General features: G+C 51.6%; 1 protein-coding gene across 1 annotated transcript; it reads right to left on the bottom strand.

Annotated features, from left to right (window-relative positions):
* Positions 1-487: 487 nt before the first annotated feature.
* On the bottom strand, positions 488-10,430 carry SH2D2A (SH2 domain containing 2A). The gene is made up of 8 exons (XM_019952962.2): positions 10,280-10,430; positions 9,486-9,640; positions 8,551-8,732; positions 7,725-7,814; positions 7,285-7,453; positions 3,895-4,044; positions 3,247-3,555; positions 488-1,584 (listed from the first exon to the last, which is right to left on the bottom strand). Exons 1-8 carry the CDS (start codon positions 10,311-10,313, stop codon positions 1,417-1,419), a joined length of 1,257 nt encoding a protein of 418 aa, XP_019808521.2. The 5' UTR covers positions 10,314-10,430; the 3' UTR covers positions 488-1,416.
* Between the last annotated feature and the right edge of the window lie 11,232 nt (positions 10,431-21,662).

Raw genomic sequence — 21,662 nt, 5'->3', positions numbered from 1 at the left:
CCCTGAAGTGGGTCTGGGAGAGAAGAGGAAGCCTCATAAGAGGAACAGGGGAGGCCTAAGCCCAAGAGGGGGTAGCCGCTGCAAAGGGGCCCCCTATCCTTCTAAGGGGCTCACACACAAAGGTTAAGAATGCCCCTCCCCCCTCCAGTCCTGTGCTTGGCAGGGGGGTTGAGGAAGGAGGTGTGGGGGCTACCTTTCAACCACTCCCCTCCCTGCCCCTCTTTCTTGCCTGGCAGCCCCCAGGCGATGTAGTCACCCCTCTGCCCCTGGCTAGCTGCCTAGCCCACCCGTTAGGGAAGGAATACTTTTCAGAGAGCAGTCTGTGTCCCTTGCTTGGTGTCTTCCCACCCCCAGCCCATAGATCTGTGACCCTTGCCCAGGTATCTTTCAACCACCGGACGTTCGCCCCCTGATTGCGATGGCCGTTTGACAACTTGCCTTCCACAATATAAGAGTGTCAGAACAGAAGGAGCCTGGAGTACTTGAATCCCTGTTGGGGGAGGTGGTTGGTGATGATTTATTAGCCAGACAAGAATCAACAAACAAGTTCTAACATCTGTTCTCGCCAAACCATCCCTCAGACAGCAGCAGCATTGGACCAGGGCCCAGACTCAAAGGCTTGAGGGCCAAGGAAATCAGACTCCAGGAGGGGAAACCAGGGCAGTGAGATGCAGCAGGGCCCTCCTAGCCCTCTTCCTTAGAGGCAAGCACTGAGCCACTGGATTCTTGGAGATTCTTGGGAGGGAACCAGAGGGTATGTCCCTGAAAGGAAGCAGACCCCACATTTGCTCCTCCTGCCTCCAGGTTTCTTTGTGTGGGCCCAGACCAGTTAGGGGAACAGGGCTAAGCTGGGATCTGGAGGAAGGGAACCAGCACCCAGGCCCCCATGCAACAGAACTCTGGAAAGCAGCCAGATTTCTTATCTGAGGAAATCTCAGACATTTCCCATGGAGAAGAGTTAGTAGAGTGGGGTACAGAACAGAGCACTAAACAGAAGAATCAGGAAGCCTGGGTTCTAGTCCTTGACCTTGACTAAGCCACCATCCCTCTCTGGGTTTGTTTCTAAAAACAAAGCTGGAGTTGGACTTGATCAGTAAGGGCAAAGGAGGTGCTGCGCCTCTTCTCTCACCCATGGCAGACATCACTAATCAATCACGGCGTTCTTTTCTGCTGAGTTCAGATATGACCTTAGCATCCTTTCCAAAGCAGTGCTCTAGGCAGCCACAATCAATGGATTGGAGTTGGCATCCAAGGTGACACTTTTTCGCCGTCTTTGCAATAGATGATGGCTGAGGTCCTTTCCAGCTTTGATCACTTACAGTTTGTTCCATTCACATTTCCTGAGAAGGATGGCTGGGTATGTGTGAAGGTCTCTGGACCCGCTGTTCCAAGTTATCCTTCCCCAGCTCAGACCAGCTACTGAGGAGGCCCCAGGGGGAGCCATGCCTGTCCTCTGTCCTGAAGCACTTGTCTAGAAAGGTTGTGGGGGAGAGTGTGCCCCCAGCGGGGTAGGGGCTGGTGGGGCACAGTAGGGCCTTGTTCAGCCACGGAGTTCTCAGAATGCAGTTGTTGGCCACCTGGATTCTGTGGAGAGAAGGATGGTCCCAGGTCATACCCTCTACCTTCTGCCTCCTAGACTTAACCTGCAGCCTCTGATCTTAACAGAAATTGGCCTGCAAAGAGGAAGTCTAAACCTCTCTCATCCATTCAACAAACATTTCCTGAACACCTGCTGTTTGCCAGGCACTGTGCCTGGTGCTCTGGAAAGGGGATGAACAAGTCCCATCCCTGCCCTCAGGGAGCTAATACTCTGCTGGGGGAGGGGGGTATGGGTATCAACAATCAGTGACGTGACAGGTATGTAGAAAGCTTCTGTGGTGAGGTCAGGGAAGTCTTTGCAGAAGCTGGGAAGGGTGGGCAAGCTGGAGGAGGATTAGAAGGTTGCTGGGCAGTAGGAAGGTACGTTTGTAGGAAGTAGCTATAGGCAGAGGGAATGGCGTGTGTAAAACCTTGGAAGGTTTGAAATCACTTGATGAGTTTGGAGAAATGTGACCAGTTCAGGGTGGATGGTGTAGCTGGTAGTAAGACCAAGGGGGTGGCTCCCCACCCCACCTGATTATGGAGAGCTTTGTGGGCCTGGTAGCTGTTTTAGAAAGACCATTCTGACTCTTGGAGCAGTGGATCAGAAGTGGCAAGATTGTTGGCCAGGAGATCACATAAGAAGCTCTTGGAAAGTCCTGATGAGAGATGATGGGAGCTAAAACTGAGGAAAGGAAAAATATATTTAGGAAAAGACCCAGCAGGAATCAGTACTTATAGGGGAGTGAGGGTGAAGAGCGGAGAGATGTCAAGGCAGCCCTGTGAACCCGGCTTGAATAGTTGGATGAGATACCAACTGGGAGAGGGAACACAGGAGGGAACAATCAGGGGAGGCAGGTGAGGATACTTGGCTGTGCTGAGTCCAGAAGGCTGTGAGATGTTGGGGAGCTAAGCAGAAGCCTGGAGAGAAATTCACATAGAGACGTAGATTGCTGACATCAGCTCTAGGATGGCAGTCAGGGGTGTGGATAAGTGTGAGCAGGCACAAGGGCTGAGGGGGAGCCTGAGGTGCCAGCATTGGGACGGGGAATGGAAGAAGGGGGCAGAGGCAGAGGGACTGGGTGGGAGCTACAGTCTAAAGAAACAAGATCTCACTTGATCAGTGAGAAGACCAGGCAGGTGTGAGGATTGCAGGAGAGGGGGCATGTGCAGGAGGGGACATGCAGGCACCCGTTCCCCTGAGCTTATCTTCAGGTGCTCTTCTTCAGGAAGGCAGGGCCCTCAAGGCTGAGGGGAGGGGGCCAGAATGAGAGAGGCCCAAGTTCAGACTGGGGAGGAGAGGCAAGGTGGAGGCCAAAATTCCCGCCATAGGGTGGGGTCAATCTCAGGGGGTTCTGAAGAGGGCCAGCCTGGTGAGAGGGACACAGGCGCAGGTGGGCGAAGCCCGAGGGGACCTGCAGGGCCCTCTGCTTTCTCTGAGAAGTGGAGAGGGTGGGGACTTGACACAGGGGAGGCAGGTCTCAGTAACTCCAAATACAGAGGGGCCTGGAAGAGGGATGTTGGCAGTATCAATGCTCTGTTCTTCCCATCTCTGACCTTCATTCACCCTGACCTAGACATCCAGTCTGAACACGTTCTCCACCCTCTCAATCTAGCTTTCAGGAAGTCTTTCTTAGGGGTCTCACTTTTCCCTGCACCCCCATTTACCTGGCTGCCTAGGACAGGCCTGGACTGGCATTTCCGTAGGACTTCATGCCTGAGGATGCACTGCGGGTCCTCACTCCTTGAATCAGGCTCCCTCACCTCCACCTCGGCATAAATGTTGCTGGGGGCTTCACCAGGGCTGCCACGGCCCATGGCGTAGAAGTCGATGGGTTCATCAGGTTCGTTGTAGATGGGGTTGGAGGGCTTGGGCGGCAGGGCTGGGCGAGGTCTCGGAGCAGGGCTTGTGTAGACTTCGGGCTGCAGCTGAGGTTTGGCGGGGATGGGCGGCTTGGGCCTGGGCGACTGGGAGGGCTAGGAGAGAAGGCGAGAAGGGAGGAGAATTGTTGTTGTTCAGTCGCGACTCTTTGCGACCCCGTGGACTGCAGCACGCCAGGCTTCCCTGTCCTTCACTATCTCCCAGAGTTTGGTGAAACTCATGTCCACTGAGTTAGTGATGCCAAGGCAGAGAGTGGGTCACCCTAACCCAGGCAGTGCCAGAGCTGGAACCCAGGCTGAGCCTCCGCCCCCTGCAGGCCGTCTTCCTACCCCACTGGCCCCGCCCCCTCACACAGGCCGCGCCCTCCTTTTCGTCTCCCGGCTCCGCCCCTCCCTCAGACCCCGCCTTCTCTCCCAGCGCTTTGGGTCACATACCTGCTTTGGCTCCCCAGATCCATCTCTCTGCGTGCGGGCTATACTTCGCTCCTTTTTGAGAATCGGGCTATACTGAAACGGTGAGTCCTGGCTTTTGCTTCCAAAGTCTGATTCTTCGGTCCTTAGGGACAGTCCTGCGGGCTCAGGAGTCTGCGGGGGGGGGGGGGGGGAGGGGGGGGGAAGGGAAGAGGGGGAGAACGGGGTGGGGACGGGTGGAGAGAAGAAAGAGGCCTTGGGGATGTGGTGCCGGAGGGATGGCTGGTGGGAGTGGACAGGTGATCCAAGGAGGGCAAAATAATCTGGTCCATGTGGGGAATGTCGGGGTGGGGGTGCAGCAGGGAAATTTGGGTGGCGCTGGGTTTCTAAGTGAGGCAGAGGGCATGGAGATGGCAAGGAGACTGGGAGGTGGGACAGTTGCTCTGATCACAGGCTATATTTAGCATTTAAGTTAACTTCATCTGGAACACAGGCCCAGACCAGTCACCATTTGGTTGTAAAACTGCAACCAGACTTTACAAGTCTTTAGCCTAAAATTTTTCAGCTTGGGGATAGATCTCCAAGACTTCCGTGCCCATGTTTACTACTGCAGCTGCAAGAGGAGTACATTATACAGCTAACAGCTAGATATTTTAGGGACAGAGACACTGCCTCAGGGGAGATGAGCCTTATAGGGTTCCTTCCCATGTTAGGTGTGCTTTTAGCTCAGCATTTATCACTGGGTTCACGAATGTTCTCCACATGTGTGATAGTTTTGGGAGGCTCAGCCCATAGGGCTTTTCTAATTTTTCTGCAATCTGCCAAGTGCGTGTCTCCATCTGACGGTGTTCAGGCGCTTACTGCATGGATTCAAATCAGAATTCTTTTTCCCTGCCCTAACCCCCTAAGAGGTCTTAGCATTCCCTTTATGAATGTAGCACCTCTGGGACTTCCCTGGTGGTCCAGTGGCTAAGACTCTGCGCTCCCAATGCAGGAGACCTGGGTTTAATTCGAGGAACTAGATCTGACATGTTGCAACTAAGACCTGGCACAGCCAAAAAAAAGCAGCTCTACCCTGCTGCTGAAACAGCAGCACCTTAGGAGTCAACCCGGACACCTCCCTCCCTTCCTCCCCACATCTTATGGAGCACAAGCCCTGCTCCTTCTACTGCCTAAATATCTTCACATCTGCCCACGTTCTCCCTGCCCACAGCTGCTGATCCCGTTCAGGCCTCCTAAGTCCATCACCTCCTCCTGCATTATCTTGCCCTGCCAACCCATTCTCCACTCCGTGAGCAGAATGAACCTGCAGAAGTTCCTCTAGCAATCCTTCCATGGCTGCCCGTTGCTCCAGGATAAAGCCCAAACTCCAGAGAATGTGAGTGACAAGACCCTCTGAGGGCTGGTCATAGAGCTTGGTCTCTGACAGCTGTGCCCTTGGTTCTCACAACTCCAGCTGGCTCCCCTGTCCACCAGTCTTTCCTACATCCTGTTCCCACTGCTTAGGAATCTTCAGGTCTCTGCTTATTCCTCACAAAATTCCATACAGTAGTTATTGCTAGGCACAGTCCCTTAACAACTTCTTTGAACGGATTCCAACCAAGCTTCAGGAGACTATTCTTGCCCAGGTCAACAATGACCTTCTGTTGGCCAAATCCAATGGTTAATTCTAGACCCTCTGGCATCTGCTCTTCCCTGATGGATTTTTTTTTGCTTGGTGTCTAGAGCATCACACTCCTGGTTCTTCCCCTTTCTCTCTGGCTGCTCCTTCTCAATTTTCTTTGTGGTTTTTCTTTGTAGGTTCTCCCTCGTTTCTGCAAACTCTCAATGCTGGAGACTTGGTATCTTTTCTTTTCCATCTATGCTCATTCCTGAGATTTCTTTCCTCCTGAAGGCTTTAGAATCAATCCATCTACATACTGATGGCTCCCAAATGTTGATTTCCAAACTAGACTTCTGTCCTCAAATCCCAGTCCATCTATTGCAACTGCCTAACTGACATCTCCATTTGGATACTGAATGAATGTCTCAAACCATGAATGTCAAAACTGAACTAACTCATGATCTCCCATCTCTCCCAGACTTAGTCTTCTTGTAGCCTTCCTCATCTCAGTCAATACAACCCCATCTTTTAACATCCCTCACTCAATCCTGCAAAAACCCTCTTAGGTCCACCTTTCAAACAGACCCAGTGTTCTACCTCCCCACCCCTTCACCTCTACCAACATGGTCCAGGCTGCTGTCTTCTCTCCTGGAGTATTGTAGTGGCCTCCATCTGATTATCTATGCCCCTTCCAAACTTCCAGATCATGTCACTCTTTAGCTTGTAAGTGCCTAGTGCATCTCATGTAGAATACAATCCCGAATCCTTCAAGAGTCCACCGGGCAGCCCTTCACCCGTGTGATTTCATTTTCTACCTCTCTGCTCATGTTAGCTTCCTCAGTGCTGTTATTCTTATTCACACACATCAAGGATCCTTCTACCTTAGGGCCTTTGCACCTGCTGTGCCATCTACCGAGAATTTTTTCTCTAGTTATCTGCATGCCTTTCCCCCTCACTTTATTCGACCTCTGTTCAAATGTCCTCTTACCAGAGTAGCCTTCCCTAAAGTCCCTGTGTAAAATAACCCCAACTCCGTCACTCCTTGTTTCTGTATTCTCTGCTTGTCATCTGTATTACGCATTCATTGTCTGTCTCCTGTCACTAGACTGAAAGCTCCATGAAGGTAGGGACATTTGGGCCAATTTTGTTTGGCGCTATTTCCCAGTGTCCAGACCAATGACTGGCACAGAGTGGGCCCTCAGAACTGCCTGAACGTCCTGGGGGAGGCACTGTCTGACATGGCTCCCCACCATGCGAGCCCAATGGCACACCACTCTGCATTTCCTCTCTCATCACACTCTCACACTTGATTCCTATTATTTGTCTTTGCCGCTGGTAAGTAAGTTTTGTGGGTTTGACACCCATCTGTCTTGTCTCGGTAAATATCTCTTAATTTAAAAAACAAATGGCCCCGGGAATTCCCTGCTGGTCCAATGGTTAGGACTTGGCGCTTTCACTGCAGACTTCAATCCCTGGTCTGGGAAACCAAGATCTCACAAACCGGGCAGCAAGGCCAAAATAAAACCACAAAAACAAATGACTTCTGGGCCTAGCTGACCACTCCCAGTCCCTCCAGCCTTTGTGTGACTGAGCTGGTTTCTCAAGGACCCCTCCACCAGCACGCATATTTCTGGAAGGGCAACCAGCGGAGATGTGTGGAAAAGGGATGTCTGCGTCCTCCGTGGGAATAGGAAAGTGCCTGGCGAGGTCCTGCGGCCTGAGTGCTGTGTGGGGTGGGGGTGGGGGCCCTGGCCTGGGTCCCCGGGGTCAGGGTCAGTGTCAGTATCGGGGCCAGGGTGGGGATGGCGTACCTGGCGGGCGAGGGGTTCGGTAAGCGTCTCCCCATACGGGCTGAGCGGGCACGCAGTGTAGTGCAGCAGTAGATCCTGCAGCCGCGCGTGGGCGCTGTCCTCGCCCAACACCACGTGGCGCCCGTCCCCTAGCTGGGCCAGCAGGAAGTGGCGGCAGCAAGTCCGGCTCCTGGAGACACCAGGCAGGATCAGATCTGCTCCCTTTTTCTGGCCAGGACACCAGCAAGAGGCGTGATCTCTATCCTCCCGAATGCGCGGGGTCTCCCATCCTTAGTAGCCTGGGGGCTGGGCTTAGACCCCTCCGCCCCTGCTGGGGGTCATCATGAAGTTCTGCCCCTCACACGTTCTTCAGCACCAAGTCCCGCCCCCTGATTAGCCCAAAGTCCCGCCTCCTTGTTGCCTCCCACCCCCACACCCCCCGCGCAGTGCCGGCCCCTCACCTGTAAGTCAGCACAAAGGTCACGGCGCTCTCACTGAAACGCACCAAGTAGCATCCCTGAGGCTTAGTCTCCAGCAGCCTCTCGGCCTCTCTGAGGATGATGGAGAAGACACGGAGGGCTGCTCAGACTTTTCCAGCCTCACCTCCTGTCTCCCCGGCTCTCATAGGGGACCCCTGCCCAACCAAGCCTGCTTAAGTGGACAGAGAAGGGTGGAGGCGGGAGAGAGAGGATGTGGTCACCGTACTCCAGTACTCGCGCTGCAGGGACTGGGCGTGGACACGGACCAGGGGTTTCACTCAAGAGACCTCCCAGCCCTGCATCCTCCTCCTGGCCCCATCCTGGAAGGGCAGCCTGGAGTGGGGAGTTCAGGGGGTCAGCGCTGTGGCAGCAGCAACCGGGATGGTATTAGATTTCTAGACTTCAGAAGTCACAAGTTGCATGGAGGAGGTAAGCATAAAGATAGATATAGAAGTGAAGCTGAGAAGTGGAGGAGAAGGGAGGAACTGCAAGGGAGGGAAGACAGAGAAGAGGGCTGGAGAAAGCCCGAGGTAAAGATGGAGGGAGACATGGAGGGAGAGAGACGGAGGCCAAGGAGGAGAATGAGCACTAGAAGCCTTAGAGACAGGAGGGAAGTGGAGGCGAGGGGTAGGGGCTTTGGGCTTGTGCCTCTTCGGTGGTCTTCCCCAGGAGAGCTGCCTTAGCAAGTAGCCTCAGAACCTCCAGGAGTCATAACCTGGCTTGTAGCCTCAATCTACTCCTGATTGACGGCAGGATCCAGGACTGGCCCCTGCCCTGCTTTGAGCCTGTTTCTTCCTCTGTGACTCACCTCCGGGTGATGAAACCGTGGAACCAGATGGGGGCCGCCCCGTGCTGTAGGAGCTCATGGGCCTGGGTCTTCTGGAACCAAGCCCGAGTCTCGGCCTGTAGGAACAGAGCTTCTTCCCTTGGCACCTCCTCCTTCCCAACATCCTTTGGATTGCAGGCAGCTGCTGGGGCCTGGAGAGGTGCCTGCATGAGAGAAGAATTCAAGGAGTGGAGAGGCGGCCGTGATCAGTAGCCCTTCCTCTGACTCTAAGGCAGCTGCTGCCTCCTTATCCTTACACCTCCTCGCTCTTCGACTTGTGGAGAAAGCTCCCTGTCCCCGTTCCAGTTGCCTCTTTTAGGGTATCGTTTCCCAGAAAGTCCTTCCCAACGCCTGACTTGTTTAGCTCAAGCTGTTTTTGTTTCCAGGGAATTGCCTTCCACTTCCCTCTGGGTCCTGTGGGTCTTTATTCCAGTAGCAGTGAGCTGTTAAACTGTGCTTAAATGGGAGTGGGGCCTTCCAGATGGACAGAAAGCATTCCCTGGCCTGAGGGGTGAAGGGAGCACCAGAGGCCAGAATGAGGAAGGGCTCGCCCTACATACAGTAGGAGGGACCGAGCTAGTTCACAGGAAGGGTTTCCTACTGACGGATGGGTGAGGAGGACTGAGATGAGGATGGGCAAATGCAGGCCGCAGACCGAGCTGTGGACGCCTACTTCTGGAGTCCACTGTACCCATCACTTGTGGACTCACCCTGAGCTTCCCAGGGACAGAGGAGAAGCGAGTGGGCCATTCAGCAACTGGAGGAGATGCTCCTCATCTCCTTGCCCTTCCTCTGGGCCCCCGGCCATGGCGGCAGCCCCTGCTCATTCCTGCTTTGGCCTCTGTCCACCTGCAAGCCCACCCCCGGGGGAGGGCAGGAGTAGAGGAGGGAGCTGCACCCCGCAGATTTCCACTCACCACAGCCTGGCCAGCTGGGCCCCTGGGGCTGGGCCAGGCTTCCTCAGGGGCCTGGAGTCGTGGTCCCAGAAGCAAGCCCGGGCCCTGGCAGCTCCTGCGGTTCAAGCCCAGGGGCTGGAAGGTGCTGAAGGTTATGGCCGGGGCTTCTCGGCTCCCTGTTAGCACAGAGAGGTTTCTCGGTCAGGGCCTGCGTCTCTCTCTGCCTCCCACCACTCTCCCAGGCTCAGGCTCAGGCCCTCCACTTCCCCTGCGGCCCCGGCAGTCCAGTCATGGGGAACCTGAAGGATAGGTACAGTCATGACAGCAGGAGAAATGCAGGAGGGATGCAGAGATTGTTTCTCAGGGAGGAGTAAGGAGCCCAGGAGGCCTAGAGGGCTGAGGTGACAGAGGCGCTTGTCCGGGAAATTGGGCCCAGGGAGGAGCGCAGGGAAGCCAGCTGGCCCAGCAGTTCCGGAATCCGGGAATGGAGGCAGATTGCTTCAGTGAAGGCCCCTCTTCTGGAGCAGGGTCCTCTGCCTCCCACCCCACTTCATTCTCCTGCTTCCTCCTCTCTCCTGTCGAAGAAGCTGACCCTGTCCCCTTTATCCTCAGGGCTGCGTGGAAGTGGCACCCGAGGTGGAGGAGCAGGGGCTGTGGGCCTCCTGCCAGTCAGCCTTGCCAGAGTGTGGCAAGGCGTGTGGCCAGGCTGTGGCCCCTCACCTCCGAGGTGGGAGCTTAGGCCCAGAGGGGAGTAGAGCAGGGGTCGTGGGGGTCTTGAGGTTCCCTCCCACCACGTTCTCCAACTTCACACTTACCTTGGGGGCATATCTGGGCCAGGGGAAACTCCATGGGGGGCAGCCTGAGAAAGGAGCCCCTGGAGCAGTGTGTGTGTGTATGGGCTCTCAAAAGGTGTGCATACTCAGCAACTCATCTCTCCTCTCACCCCAGCCCCCTGGGGCAGGAAATGTCGCCTCACCCACAGCCCTAGCCCTCGCGGAGGACTCGCGTCATGGAAAGCCGTAAGACAGTTGTCCCTCCCCCGGAAGCCAGGCGCTGGAGGTGGTGGTGGTGTGGTGTTTGTGTCGTTGTGTGTCTGGGTATGCTGCTGTCTTATCTCCATCCCTCCTGATTCTTTCTCCACGCCCTCACTCCAGACTGGGGCTTCCCTTCCTCACCCTTTCTCTTGTCTCTCGCTCTGTATTGGCAGCGGCAGTGGGAACATCAACTTCAGAAGAATAAGCCTTATAATGTGATGAGGCCTCAGGCTCGTCGAAGATTCATACGCAGGACTTTGCTCTTACATGAGGAGGGGAGGGGGCAGAGCTGCAACAGGAAGAATGTGGGTCAGACTTTTGAAGGACCTTCTGAGGTCTTAGGAAACCTCTGAGACAAGGGGGTATGGAGGAGGAAGCCTGGCTTTATCTTCAGGCAGGTCATGGAACTGGGTTAGGACAAGACCAACCATCCTGGAGAAAGGGAGAGGGGATTTCCTTCAAGTAAGTAGGTCATTATTAACAGCAAAACTATCAGCAATTGTTATTGATGACTCCCAGGCTGATGTCTTGATCTGCAGTGGGCTTGCATCTCCTACCACCCTAGAGGACCAGTCCCGTTTCTGTCTTATGATCCTCACTAATGAAGGGGAGATGGGGGAACATTATCCCCATTTTCCAGATGGGTAAACTGAAGCTCAGAGAAGTTACGTGCCTTGGCTTGGGTCTTTCAGTGTCTCAGGTGTTCGTGGCAGAACTGAGACTAAAAACTAGATCTTTGACTAACTTCACCGTGATTTAGGCCAACAGTCCGTGAGTATGTGCCAGGCACTGTTCTTGGTGCTGAGAGTCCCATAAAAAGGATGGGATCAAGGCTAAGGCAACAGGTTTTTTTGTTTTGTTCTGTTTTAATATTTATTCATTTGGCTGCACCAGGTCTCAGCTATAGCATGCGGGATTGTCTTTGTTGCGGCACATGGGATCTTGAGTTGGGGCATGCAAACTCTTTGGAGCGGCATGTGGGATCTAGGTCACTGACCAGGATGGAACCGGGGCCTCCTGCATTGGGAGCTTAGAGTCTCAGCCACTGGGACGCCAGGAAATTCCTGAAGGCAATGGTTTTAAAGGAAGGGAAGAGGGATCAGGCAGCTCAGGAGGAGGCAAGGCCTTGGAGTGTGGGTGTGACTGGGCCAGCAGTGATGCTGGGGGTCATCTTTACTTCTCAGAGGTGCTAGGGAAGTAGCTCTGCAGGCTAAATCAGGACTCCAGAGTCCTTCTTGGGTGCAAGGCAGCATGTACTCTGGGTCTGGCACCCTCCAGCTAGGTAAACCCTAGCTGGCAGCCCCTGAGCCAGCTTCTGCTCCAACCACACAGCCACTGCTCCACCGCATTTCCTTCTTCCATGAAGTTGAACATGCTCGTCCTTCTTCTACAAATACCTTTCCCCAACTTCTTCAACCCTGCTCATCCTCCACAGCTCAGCTCAGTCCCCTTTTCTGATGTCCCAACCCTGTATACACACACACACACACATGCACACACATGGCTAGATTAGGAGCCTCGGAGGTGGGCTCTCGTAGTGCCAGCCATCCTGATCTCCCTTAGGAACCTGTTGGCAAATCATTTCCGTCCTCTTGACGTCTTGAGGTAAGATCCTCAAAATGAGCTGAAAAGAGAAACATCCGCCTGCTTGACAAGCATTTTCACTTGAGGACTTTCTCCAGACAGGGCACAAGATGAAACCACCCCCCCCTTAGAGTAACCCCGGGTGAGGAAGATCCTCTGGAGAAAGGAATGGGAACCCACTCCGGTATTCTTGCCTGCAGAATTCCATGGACAGAGGAGCCTGGTGGGCTGCAGTCCATGGGGGTCTCAGAGAGTTAGACACTTCTGATCAACTAACACACACACACACACACAGAGTAACCCACAGAGGGGAGAAAGGAGGAGGAACTTATTTTTGCTCATGCTTCCCACTTCCTGTTGGTCAAGATGATCTCACAGGAACTTAGAGACCTCATGCCCTGTCCCTTGGTATCCACTCTGGAAGCCAGATCCATGGTCCATGGTGTGGTGTTGCATATTAACCAGAAATGGAGGGGTGACTCAGGAGATAGGTTCAACAAGTGAGGTGTAAAGACCATGCAATCCTAGGACTTCAGCTTGGACTCCTGTCAGCTCAGGTCACAAAAAAGGGCTCAGATAAAAGTGGAAGGGGTTTGGGAGGCAGGCAGCCAAGGAGTCAATGAAAAGAGCTGTGCCAGCTCTTAGTTGCAGCATGCAGGAGTTTTTGGGGATCTTTTTTTAGTTATAGCATGTAAACTCTTAGTTGCGGCATGTGGGATCTAGTTCCCTGACCAGGGATCAAACCTGGGTCCCTGGCATAGGAAGCACAGAGTCTTAGCCACTGGATCACCAGGGAAGTCGCTGTGTCTCTATCTTGGTGCTAGAAAGTATAAGGAACAACATCTTGTCCTTTATAGCAAGTTCCAGACCAGGGTTTTTGGGAAGAAGGTAGTAATGGAGGGACTCTGAAGAGATCTGTGTCCAATAAAGCAAGGATAATACAAACTGGATTATACACACATCTTTCTTTCCTACCATCTGCATTCAGGGAACAAAGCTGTTGTGTGTGTGCATGTGTGTTTATCATCCTGCCCTGAGTCCAGATCTTACCATTGATCCACCATTACCTTATATAATCACTTATTTGATACAAACTGTCAAGGGCAGGATTTGTCTTATTTGAGAATTATCTGGCATCATTTTACAGGTGAGAAAACTGAGATCAAGGTCAAGAGACTTAGCTTCAGTCACACAATGAGAGCTTCCAACTTGGGACCTCTACGCATATGGGTGGGGAGGGGTATTAGAGTCACCACGTCTTGAGTGTTTGCCATGAGCAAGCACTGTGCTAAGTGCTTTACGGGCTTTAATACATAGCTTTAATACAGACCCACAAAGCAGATGCTCTGATTATCTTCCTTCACAGACAGGGAATCTGAGACTTAGGAAGGTTAAGTGACTTGCCCAAGGTCACGCGGTCAGGAAGTGGGCATTAGAACCAAGTGATCTGGCTTGGGACTTCAACTGCTAGCCAGTATAGGTGCCAGGGAGTTAGGGACATCACCCCACATGGATGAGTGGGCCCTGCCTCCCTGCTTTCCCATTGAATGATTTCATGTTAAAGATACCACAGGGGAGCAGAAAAAGAGCTGACTTTTTAAGCCTTTAACTCTCACTAGAACCAAAGGGCCCACTATGAAATTTCCCTGTGAAGACCAAAATATTCAAGCTGTAAGAAACCAGAGTCCAGGAAACTTTCCTAACTACTAGTCAAAAACTCTACCCTTTTAGTAACCTATGCTTTGCTGAAATTTCAGCTCAAAACATGGACTCATTTGCAGAACCACAGTATCTTTGAATGCAGTTTTTCATCCAGCAGAATGCGCTTGGCTGACATCACGAGTGATCATGACACGCTCCCACGATGCTACGGAAAGGAGCGGTGATATTTCAGATTTCACATGATGCCTTTTCTCTGAACCATTCTAGGCATCTACAGGACCAAAGATTTGACTTTATAGTTACTCTTGCTGTATCTATTTAGTCAACACATATTCTCTTGCCTACCGTATACCAAACATGCTAGGGGCTAGGCATGCAAAAGTAAATAAAAACTCAACAACCTATTCTTTTGGAGCTCACGTCTGGGTGAAGAGAAGCACCCATGGCATATTAACCTTTTAATGCCTCTTACTGCTTATTGCAAACCAGCAGGTAACCAAGAAGCATGCTAAGAATGAGAGACTGTGAACCCTGCCTCAACAGCCCCTTTTCCCCACGGGTCTGCATGTGTCTGGCTGGGTTTCTAAATCGAAGTTTCACTACAGAATTAGTTCATGAATTTGTAATGAACCAGGCCTAGTAAAGTTGTTTCTCGTTCTTATGAAGGTGTGAAAAAAACTTCCTCTATAGTGTAATATACATAATAATTATATTTACAATTTTTTGAAAGTTATGAGGCCTTTTGCAAATGTAATATTCATATTGACACTAATAAATTAGATCCATTCCTGACTTTTTAATATAGTATAGTGGGCTGAAAGAGCGTCTGACTTCCTCAAGTCAACAATGAATCAGGTAGAGATCAAGATGGCCGAGTAGAAGGATGTGGGGTTCACCTCCCCCAAAAAAACACATAGAGACTACATCTTCATGTGGAACAATTCTCACAGAATACCAGTTGAAAGCTGGCAGAAGATCTCTTATCTAACAAAAGCTATGAGAAAAAGATCCCTACACAATAGAGTAGGAGAGAAAAAAAAAAAGAAACAATGAGTCAATGGCAGAAGAGACAGGTTTCCAAGTTTCTTTTCTTCATTCTTTTCCACTCTAAGGTGGAAATCTTCTCTTATTTATGTTGCATTCTCAGTGCCTGGAAAAATGCTGTTCTGTCAGAGCTAGTCAATAACACATATTAACACACTGAGAACATTTTTACAAGGAGAATTAGCCTTTAGAGAATTAAAAACAGCCCTTCCATACATGGGAAGATGCTCAATATCTCTAATTATTAGAGAAAGGCAAATCAAAACTACAATGAGGACTTCCCTGGTGGCCCAGGGGTTAAGAATCTGCCTGCCAATGCAGGGAACAATAGTTTGATCGTTTCTTGAGGAAGATTCCACGTGCCACGAGGCGACTAAGCCTGTGCACCGCAGCTACTGAGCCTGCGCTCTAGAGCCAAAGAGCCACAGCTACGGAACCTGCACGCCACCAGCCACTGAAGCGGGCACACCCTAGAGCTCATGCCCTGCAACAAGATAAGCCACGGCAAGGAGAAGCTCAGGCACTGCAACTGGAGAGTAACGCCCTGCCCCGTGTAACGAGAGAAAGCCTGTGTGCAGCAATGAAAACCCAGTGCAGCCATAAAGAAACGGAATGTGGTGCCACCTCATGCTGCTCAGAACGACCATCATTAAAAAGCTACCAAAAAAAGGCCACAAACAACAAATGCGGGAAGAGGTGTGGTGAAAAGAGAAACCTCCCACACTGTTGGTGGGAGAATAAATTGGTGCAACTGCTATGGAAAGCAGTGCGGAGATTCCTTAAGAAACTACAAATGGAATTACCGTATGATCCAGCAATCCCACTCCTGGGCATATACCTGAAGAAAGCGAAAACTAACTGAAAGAGATACATGTACCTCAGTGTTCAAAGCAGCATTATTTACAACACCCAAGACATGGAAGTGACCTAAATGTCCATCGGCAGGTGAATGGATAAAGAAAATGTGGTATATACACATATACACAATAGAATACTACTCAACCATAAAAAGAATGAAACGATGCCATTTATAGCAACATGGGTGAACCTACAGATCATCATACTAAGTAAAGTAAGTCAGAAAGAGGAAGACAAATACTATATGATAGAACTTATATGTAGAATCTAAGATATGATACCAATAAACATATTTAGAAAAGAGAAACAGACTCACAGACAGAAAACAAGCTTACAGCTTTCCAAAGGGGAAAGGAGGTGAGGGGATAAATTTGGAGTTTGGGATTAACAGATACACACAACTATATATAAAGTAGGAGAAGGCAATGGCACCCCACTCCAGTACTCTTGCCTGGAAAATCCCATGGACAGAGGAGCCTGGTAGGCTGCAGTCCATGGGGTCGCTAAGAGTCGGACACGACTGAGCGACTTCGCTTTCACTTTCATGCATTGGAGAAGGAAATGGCAACCCACTCCAGTGTTCTTGCCTGGAGAATCCCAGGGGGAGCCTGGTGGGCTGCCGTCTATGGGATCGCACAGAGTTGGACACGACTGAAGCGACTTAGCAGCAGCATATATAAAGTAGATTACCAACAAGCCCTTACGGTATGGCACAGGGAACTCTACTCAATATCCTGTAATAAACTATATGGGAGAAGTATAAAAATAAAATATACATGTGCCTTTTCCATTCTTTGGAAGAGTTATTCCTCGAGGTCCACAGTGACTACAGCTTAAAGAATGACTATCACACGAATCTGGGCCAATTCTTAGAACTTCTCAAAAAAACACTTTAGTGAGCATGTTTTCCAGATATTATTTAGTATCGAAAGCAAAACTTCTGACTCCTACGAAACTATGAAGAGGCCTATACTTACAATCTCATTAAGTTATATTTCTATTAATAAGACCAAAATAAAAGGACTAGTAGCTGTCTAGCATCATCTGTGGGGAACCTAGTTCCAGTATATGTCCCTGGTAATGAAACAAATACGTAAGCCTTTTAAGTTTATAACAATGCAATTGTAATGTTACCTCTATGTTCTTGTGTTAACTGAAAACTATTTAATGGTAAATTAATAAAAGACAGTCTGTTTAAAAAAAATTGTATATATACAGAGAGAGGCAGGAGAGGGGCCAAATCACTTTGCTGCACACCAGAAACTAACAACTATCACAACATTGTAAATCAACTATAATTCAGTTTAAAGAAAAGCCCCTCCGGGCAGAGGTGGCTCATACTGGCACCTCCCCACCTCCTCACTGTGCAATCGTCCCCTTCATAGGCCGCTCTCCTGCAGTCCCACACGTGTCTCCTTGCAAACAATCGCAGGACTGCCTCTGTCACAGTGCAGACTTTTTCTTCTCCGTGGACACCTGCGCCTGTGTGCGTGAGCGTGTCACAGGAAGACGAGACTAGGGTGCTGTGGAAGGAGAATAGAAGTTGGGTCTGTTGGAGCCCCCATTCCACCACCTTCCAGCCCTGTGACCTGGGGCAAATCCACAGGCTCCTTGGGCCTCAGTTGCCTCACATGTAAAACGGGGATAACCCAGACTAAGCCACTGAATGCAGAAAATGTGCTGTGACTCATGCAATGCTTCATGGACTGGAAGAGGCTATTGTATTCGGGTTCCATTGTTTTATTTATTTTATCAATAGGGTAATAAAAAGAAGTGGAGATTCATCCAGTTGGCCAGTTTAACAGAGCTGAACTCTCCCAGGATGTGTTAGGGAGCCTAGGTAATAGAAATGCAGCAGCAAGAAGTGCACAGCCCTTGCCCTCCGGGAGCCTGCATTCTCCTGAGGGGAGAGGAGAAGAAGTCTGTAGCAAACCAGGAAGATAATTTCAGATCACGAGACAATAATAAGATGGTAGTGCAGGGTTTTAGACATACAGTAGAGGTGGCTTCCCTGGTGGCTCAAATGGTAAAGAAGCTGCATGCAGTGTGTGAGACCTGGGTTCGATCCTTGGGTCGGGAAGATCCCCTGGAGAAGGGAGTGGCAACCCACTCCAGGATTCTTGCTGGGATAATTCTCCTACACAAAGGAGCCTGGCGGGCTACAGTCCATGAGATCACAGAAAGTCAGACACGACTGAGTGGCTAACACATGCAGAAGTTGCTGTGGAAGGCTGCTTCCCAGGAGGTGACAGACGCGGTAACCCACTGACCAGGTGGGAAGGAATAGCCCTTCAAGGTCTAGAGAAAGTGTCCCAAACAGGATGAACAAGAGTGCAAAGACCTGCGACCTTGAGACCGTCACAGGGCCGGGCCCCCGAGGCAGCTGCCTGTCTATGGGCTGCTGACCTCTCCTGAGAGGCCTCTGCAGGTGGGGCCGGCACAGCTCCCTGGCAGCCCTTTCCCACACCAGCCACATAATCACTGGCTCAGTTACAACCTCCCGTAATATTCTTTTTATTTATTTTTTGTCGTAAGCATTTTTTGGTAATTTCATTGACTTATTTATTTTTGGCTGCGCTGGGTCTTCGTTGCCGTGCCGGCTTTCTCTAGTCGTGGCGAGCAGAGCTGCTCCCCGGTTGCTGCGCGCTAGCTTCTGGTTACTGTAGCTTCTCTTGCTGCAGGGCATGGGCTCCATGGGGGCTCAGTAGTTGCGGCTCCCGGGCTCTAGAGTGTGGGCTCAGTAGTTGTGGTTCACAGGCTTAGCAGCTCTGGAGGGTGTGGGATCTTCCCAGACTAGGGATCAAATCCATGTCCCCTGCATTGGCCGTGGGCTCTTAACCACTGGAGCACCAGGGAAGTGCCTCTCCCGTAATATTCTTTCCTTGGGAAGCAGGGAGGGCTGGCCCAGGCCTGGAGCAGGGCAGAGCAGGCCTGAAAGGTGTTGGGGGAGATGGAAACAAAGTCAAAAGGCAGAAAGGAGAGACGGGGGCTCTGCCATGGTCTCTCCAGCCCATAAGTCAGTCTAACCTGGCCCAGTTGCTGCAGAGATTCAGCAGAAAATTCCACAATGCTGGTATTCTGCCTTTTGGACAAGGAGGACCCTAGGGAGGGCCTCTGTCTCTCACACACCACATGCCCCCCTTCCCCCCCGCATAGGGGAGCACTGTGAGAATGCGCACTGCTTGGCATTAAGTATCTACCCCTTACCCTCCCCTCACATCGGTCGTCTCCTTTTGTATCTGAGAAGAATCAAACAGAAGACCCTCAAGTCTGATTTTCAATAGTCAAACACCCGATCGCCATCTTCTCCAAACCTGCTGTTTAATTGGTCACCAGGCTGGGAGAGGGGCAGGTTTGGCACAGCCCCACCGATGCCAGGGCTCTGCTCTGATCGCTCTGCGGGCACACTAGCCACCCCCTCCCCCCGTTTCTGGAAACCATGCCCACTGCTTTGATACACTGTGTGATAATTGCAACGGAAGCATTTTTCACCTTTAAAATGGAATTACTCACTCTCTTTGTCTGGAGGCCTGGGTCCAGGCCAGCAGCTCTGGCAGGGGAAGAATTCTCTTAAACTCAGGAACAGTGGACTCCTCCCAAAAACACAGACCGGGTTCCAGGTCTGCCGTCGAAATCCCACGAGTTCCTCACCATGTCATCAGGTGGATGTGCTTGGAAGAGCCTTAGCCTCTCTGAAGCTGTGACTTTTCATCCCCCTCCATGTTTGTGCCAAGATCAACCTGGGTGAGTTGCCTAATCTCTCCAAGCCTTGGTTGTCTGGTCCGAAACTTGGGGGAAGCACACTTCTCTGGAAAGGTGGTTTGGGGATTCCATCTGCAGAAGGGTGCTGAGCCCAGCAAAGGGTCTGCTGGTTTGTAGGAGGAGCTCAGGTCTTTTGTTCCCTTCTTGCCTATAAATTCTTAGCCCCGTGATGGGGACATTTAACCACAGCCTCCTTAAGGCTAGGGTGTAGGGGCAGCCTCAGGTCGTCCCTCTGGCTGGGCTCCTAGCAACTGGGTCTGGTCCCTCTGCTCAGTCCTGTGAGCAGCTGAACTGATGACAGGAAGGGCTCATGGGCATGTGTGGGATGGCTTGCCTGTTGATGTTCCCTTCCTAGAACCCTTTCCCTGAGTTCCTGGAGGTATTAGTCTGCTTGAGCTGCCATAACAAAAACCATAGACTGGGCAGCATAAACAATGCAAATTTATTTTCTCACAGTTCTGGAGGCTGAAAGTCCAAGATCAGGGTGCCAGCAGCGTCGGTTTCTGGTGAGGCTCCTCTTCCTGGCTTGCAGGTGACTGTCTTTTCGCCATGCCTTCACACAGCCTTTCCTCTGGGCTCACATGGGGAAGCGGGGGCGGGAGGTGTCTCTGGTGTGTCTTCTTCCGAGGACACTAGTCCTGTTGGATTAGGGCGTCACCTTATGACCTCCTTTGACCTTAATGACTTCTTTTAAGACTCTATCTGCAAATATAGTCACATTGTGGGTAGGACTACAGCATATGAATTTTGAGGGGGCACAGTTCAGTCCATACACCAAATATCAAACCATACACCAAATATCTCCCCTCAAGGAGATAAGGGTTCTAAGGTGGCTAGGACCACAGAGGAGAAGCAGTCAAGCCCAGAGCCATGTGCATCCTCCAAGACCTCAGAGGAGAGAGCTCTCTTCTGGCTGGAGTGACAGAGGGAGTCCCAGGGGAGAGAGCAATGTGGGGCATCTGGGCTGGACCTTGATAAGAAGTCTTGGGTGGGGAGGGCTGCCAGGTCCCGGGGAAGTCTGGGCAAAGACCTGGGGCCCTGTGAGGAGCACACCAGGTCAGATCAGTTTGCCCTCCCCAATTCTCTTCCGCTTCTCTCCCCTGCTGTGGGTACTTGGGGAACGTCAGACTTGCCAGAAGTCTGCTCAGGCTGAATGTGCTGTTAAAGCGAATTTCAACCCGGCAAAGGAAGGAGCTGGCTGGGCAGTGGTGATGGCACTGCAGCGGAAGGAATCCTGCAGCAGCTTGAGCCCCTGTGCCAGCCAGCTGGCCGCGCGGCCAGATGGTGCAGGGTTAGAGCTTGGCGGAGATGGAGAGGATCGGAGAGGAGGGACCTGGGGAGTCGAGAGCCAGCAGAGAGGGTTCTTGGTGACAGACAGGCCCCAGGACTGCTTGGAAGTATTTGGGAAGGGAGAGCGGTGGAGCAGTGTAGAGGATCCTGGAGATATCCAGGGACCCCAGACCACCAGAGGAAGCTCCAGACGTGATGAGGGACCCACGAAGCTGGGGGCCATGGAAGGCACCAGTGAGGGGTGAAGGTCAGCACAGGAAGATGTTCAGCGGAGTTCGGGATCTCATAGACACTGGGGGCTGGAACTTGAGGTCTAGGGGGCCTGGGAGAGTTAGGGTTCACAGTCTCTGTCTTCCAGCATGTCCAGAGTGTAGACTCTGGCTGGGAAGGTGTTACGGCAATCAGACCTGCATACTCCCTGGTGTAGCCCTTGGGGCCAAGGCCCTCACACGTGGCCTGAACCTCACCCACGACCACCTGAAGGGGAAGGCAGAGAGCCCTGCAGGTGCTGAGCATCGTGCTGTGAGAGTGCAGTGCACCTTGCACTTGACAAAGGCCGGGTGCAGTAAGTTACTAATAACTTGTTCAAGCAAGCTAGTATGTTTAGCTAAGATTCAGTTCAGGTCTGGCTCCAAAGGCAGTATGTTTTCCTCTCTGCATTCTCTGCCCCTGGCTGGTTTGTTATCATGGTTTCACGGAGCATCTATTAGAAATGTATTATGTGCTGGAGTGTGTGATAGTTTCAAGGGCTACAAAGATAAATAAGACACGAGGGCAGGGGAGATGCATGGGTAAACAAACTCAGATAATTCAGAGTGACAGGAGCTGAACTAGAAGCCGGAGATTTGGGGGATGTAGGAAGGAGTGGTCTATTTTGCCCAGGATAAGGATGCATGGGGGAAGGAAGTCAAGAAGGCTTCAGAGAGGCATTGGTAGTTGAAAGAGCTGGTTTCAAGGGTGAGCA

This window comes from Bos indicus, chromosome 3, assembly GCF_029378745.1.
Source record: "Bos indicus isolate NIAB-ARS_2022 breed Sahiwal x Tharparkar chromosome 3, NIAB-ARS_B.indTharparkar_mat_pri_1.0, whole genome shotgun sequence".
Classification (NCBI taxonomy): Eukaryota; Metazoa; Chordata; class Mammalia; order Artiodactyla; family Bovidae; genus Bos; species Bos indicus.
This window is presented reverse-complemented; position numbering and strand designations above follow the sequence as displayed.

Coding starts and splice junctions, on each gene's coding strand:
- SH2D2A (XM_019952962.2), bottom strand. CDS start 10,313: ATGGAGTTTCCCCTGGCCCAGATATGCCCCCAAG. Junction 7,815..8,550: donor CACGGTTTCATCACCCGGAG/GTGAGTCACAGA, acceptor CATCATCCTCAG/AGAGGCCGAGAGGCTGCTGG. Junction 1,585..3,246: donor GGCCTGTCCTAGGCAGCCAG/GTAAATGGGGGT, acceptor TTCTCTCCACAG/AATCCAGGTGGCCAACAACT.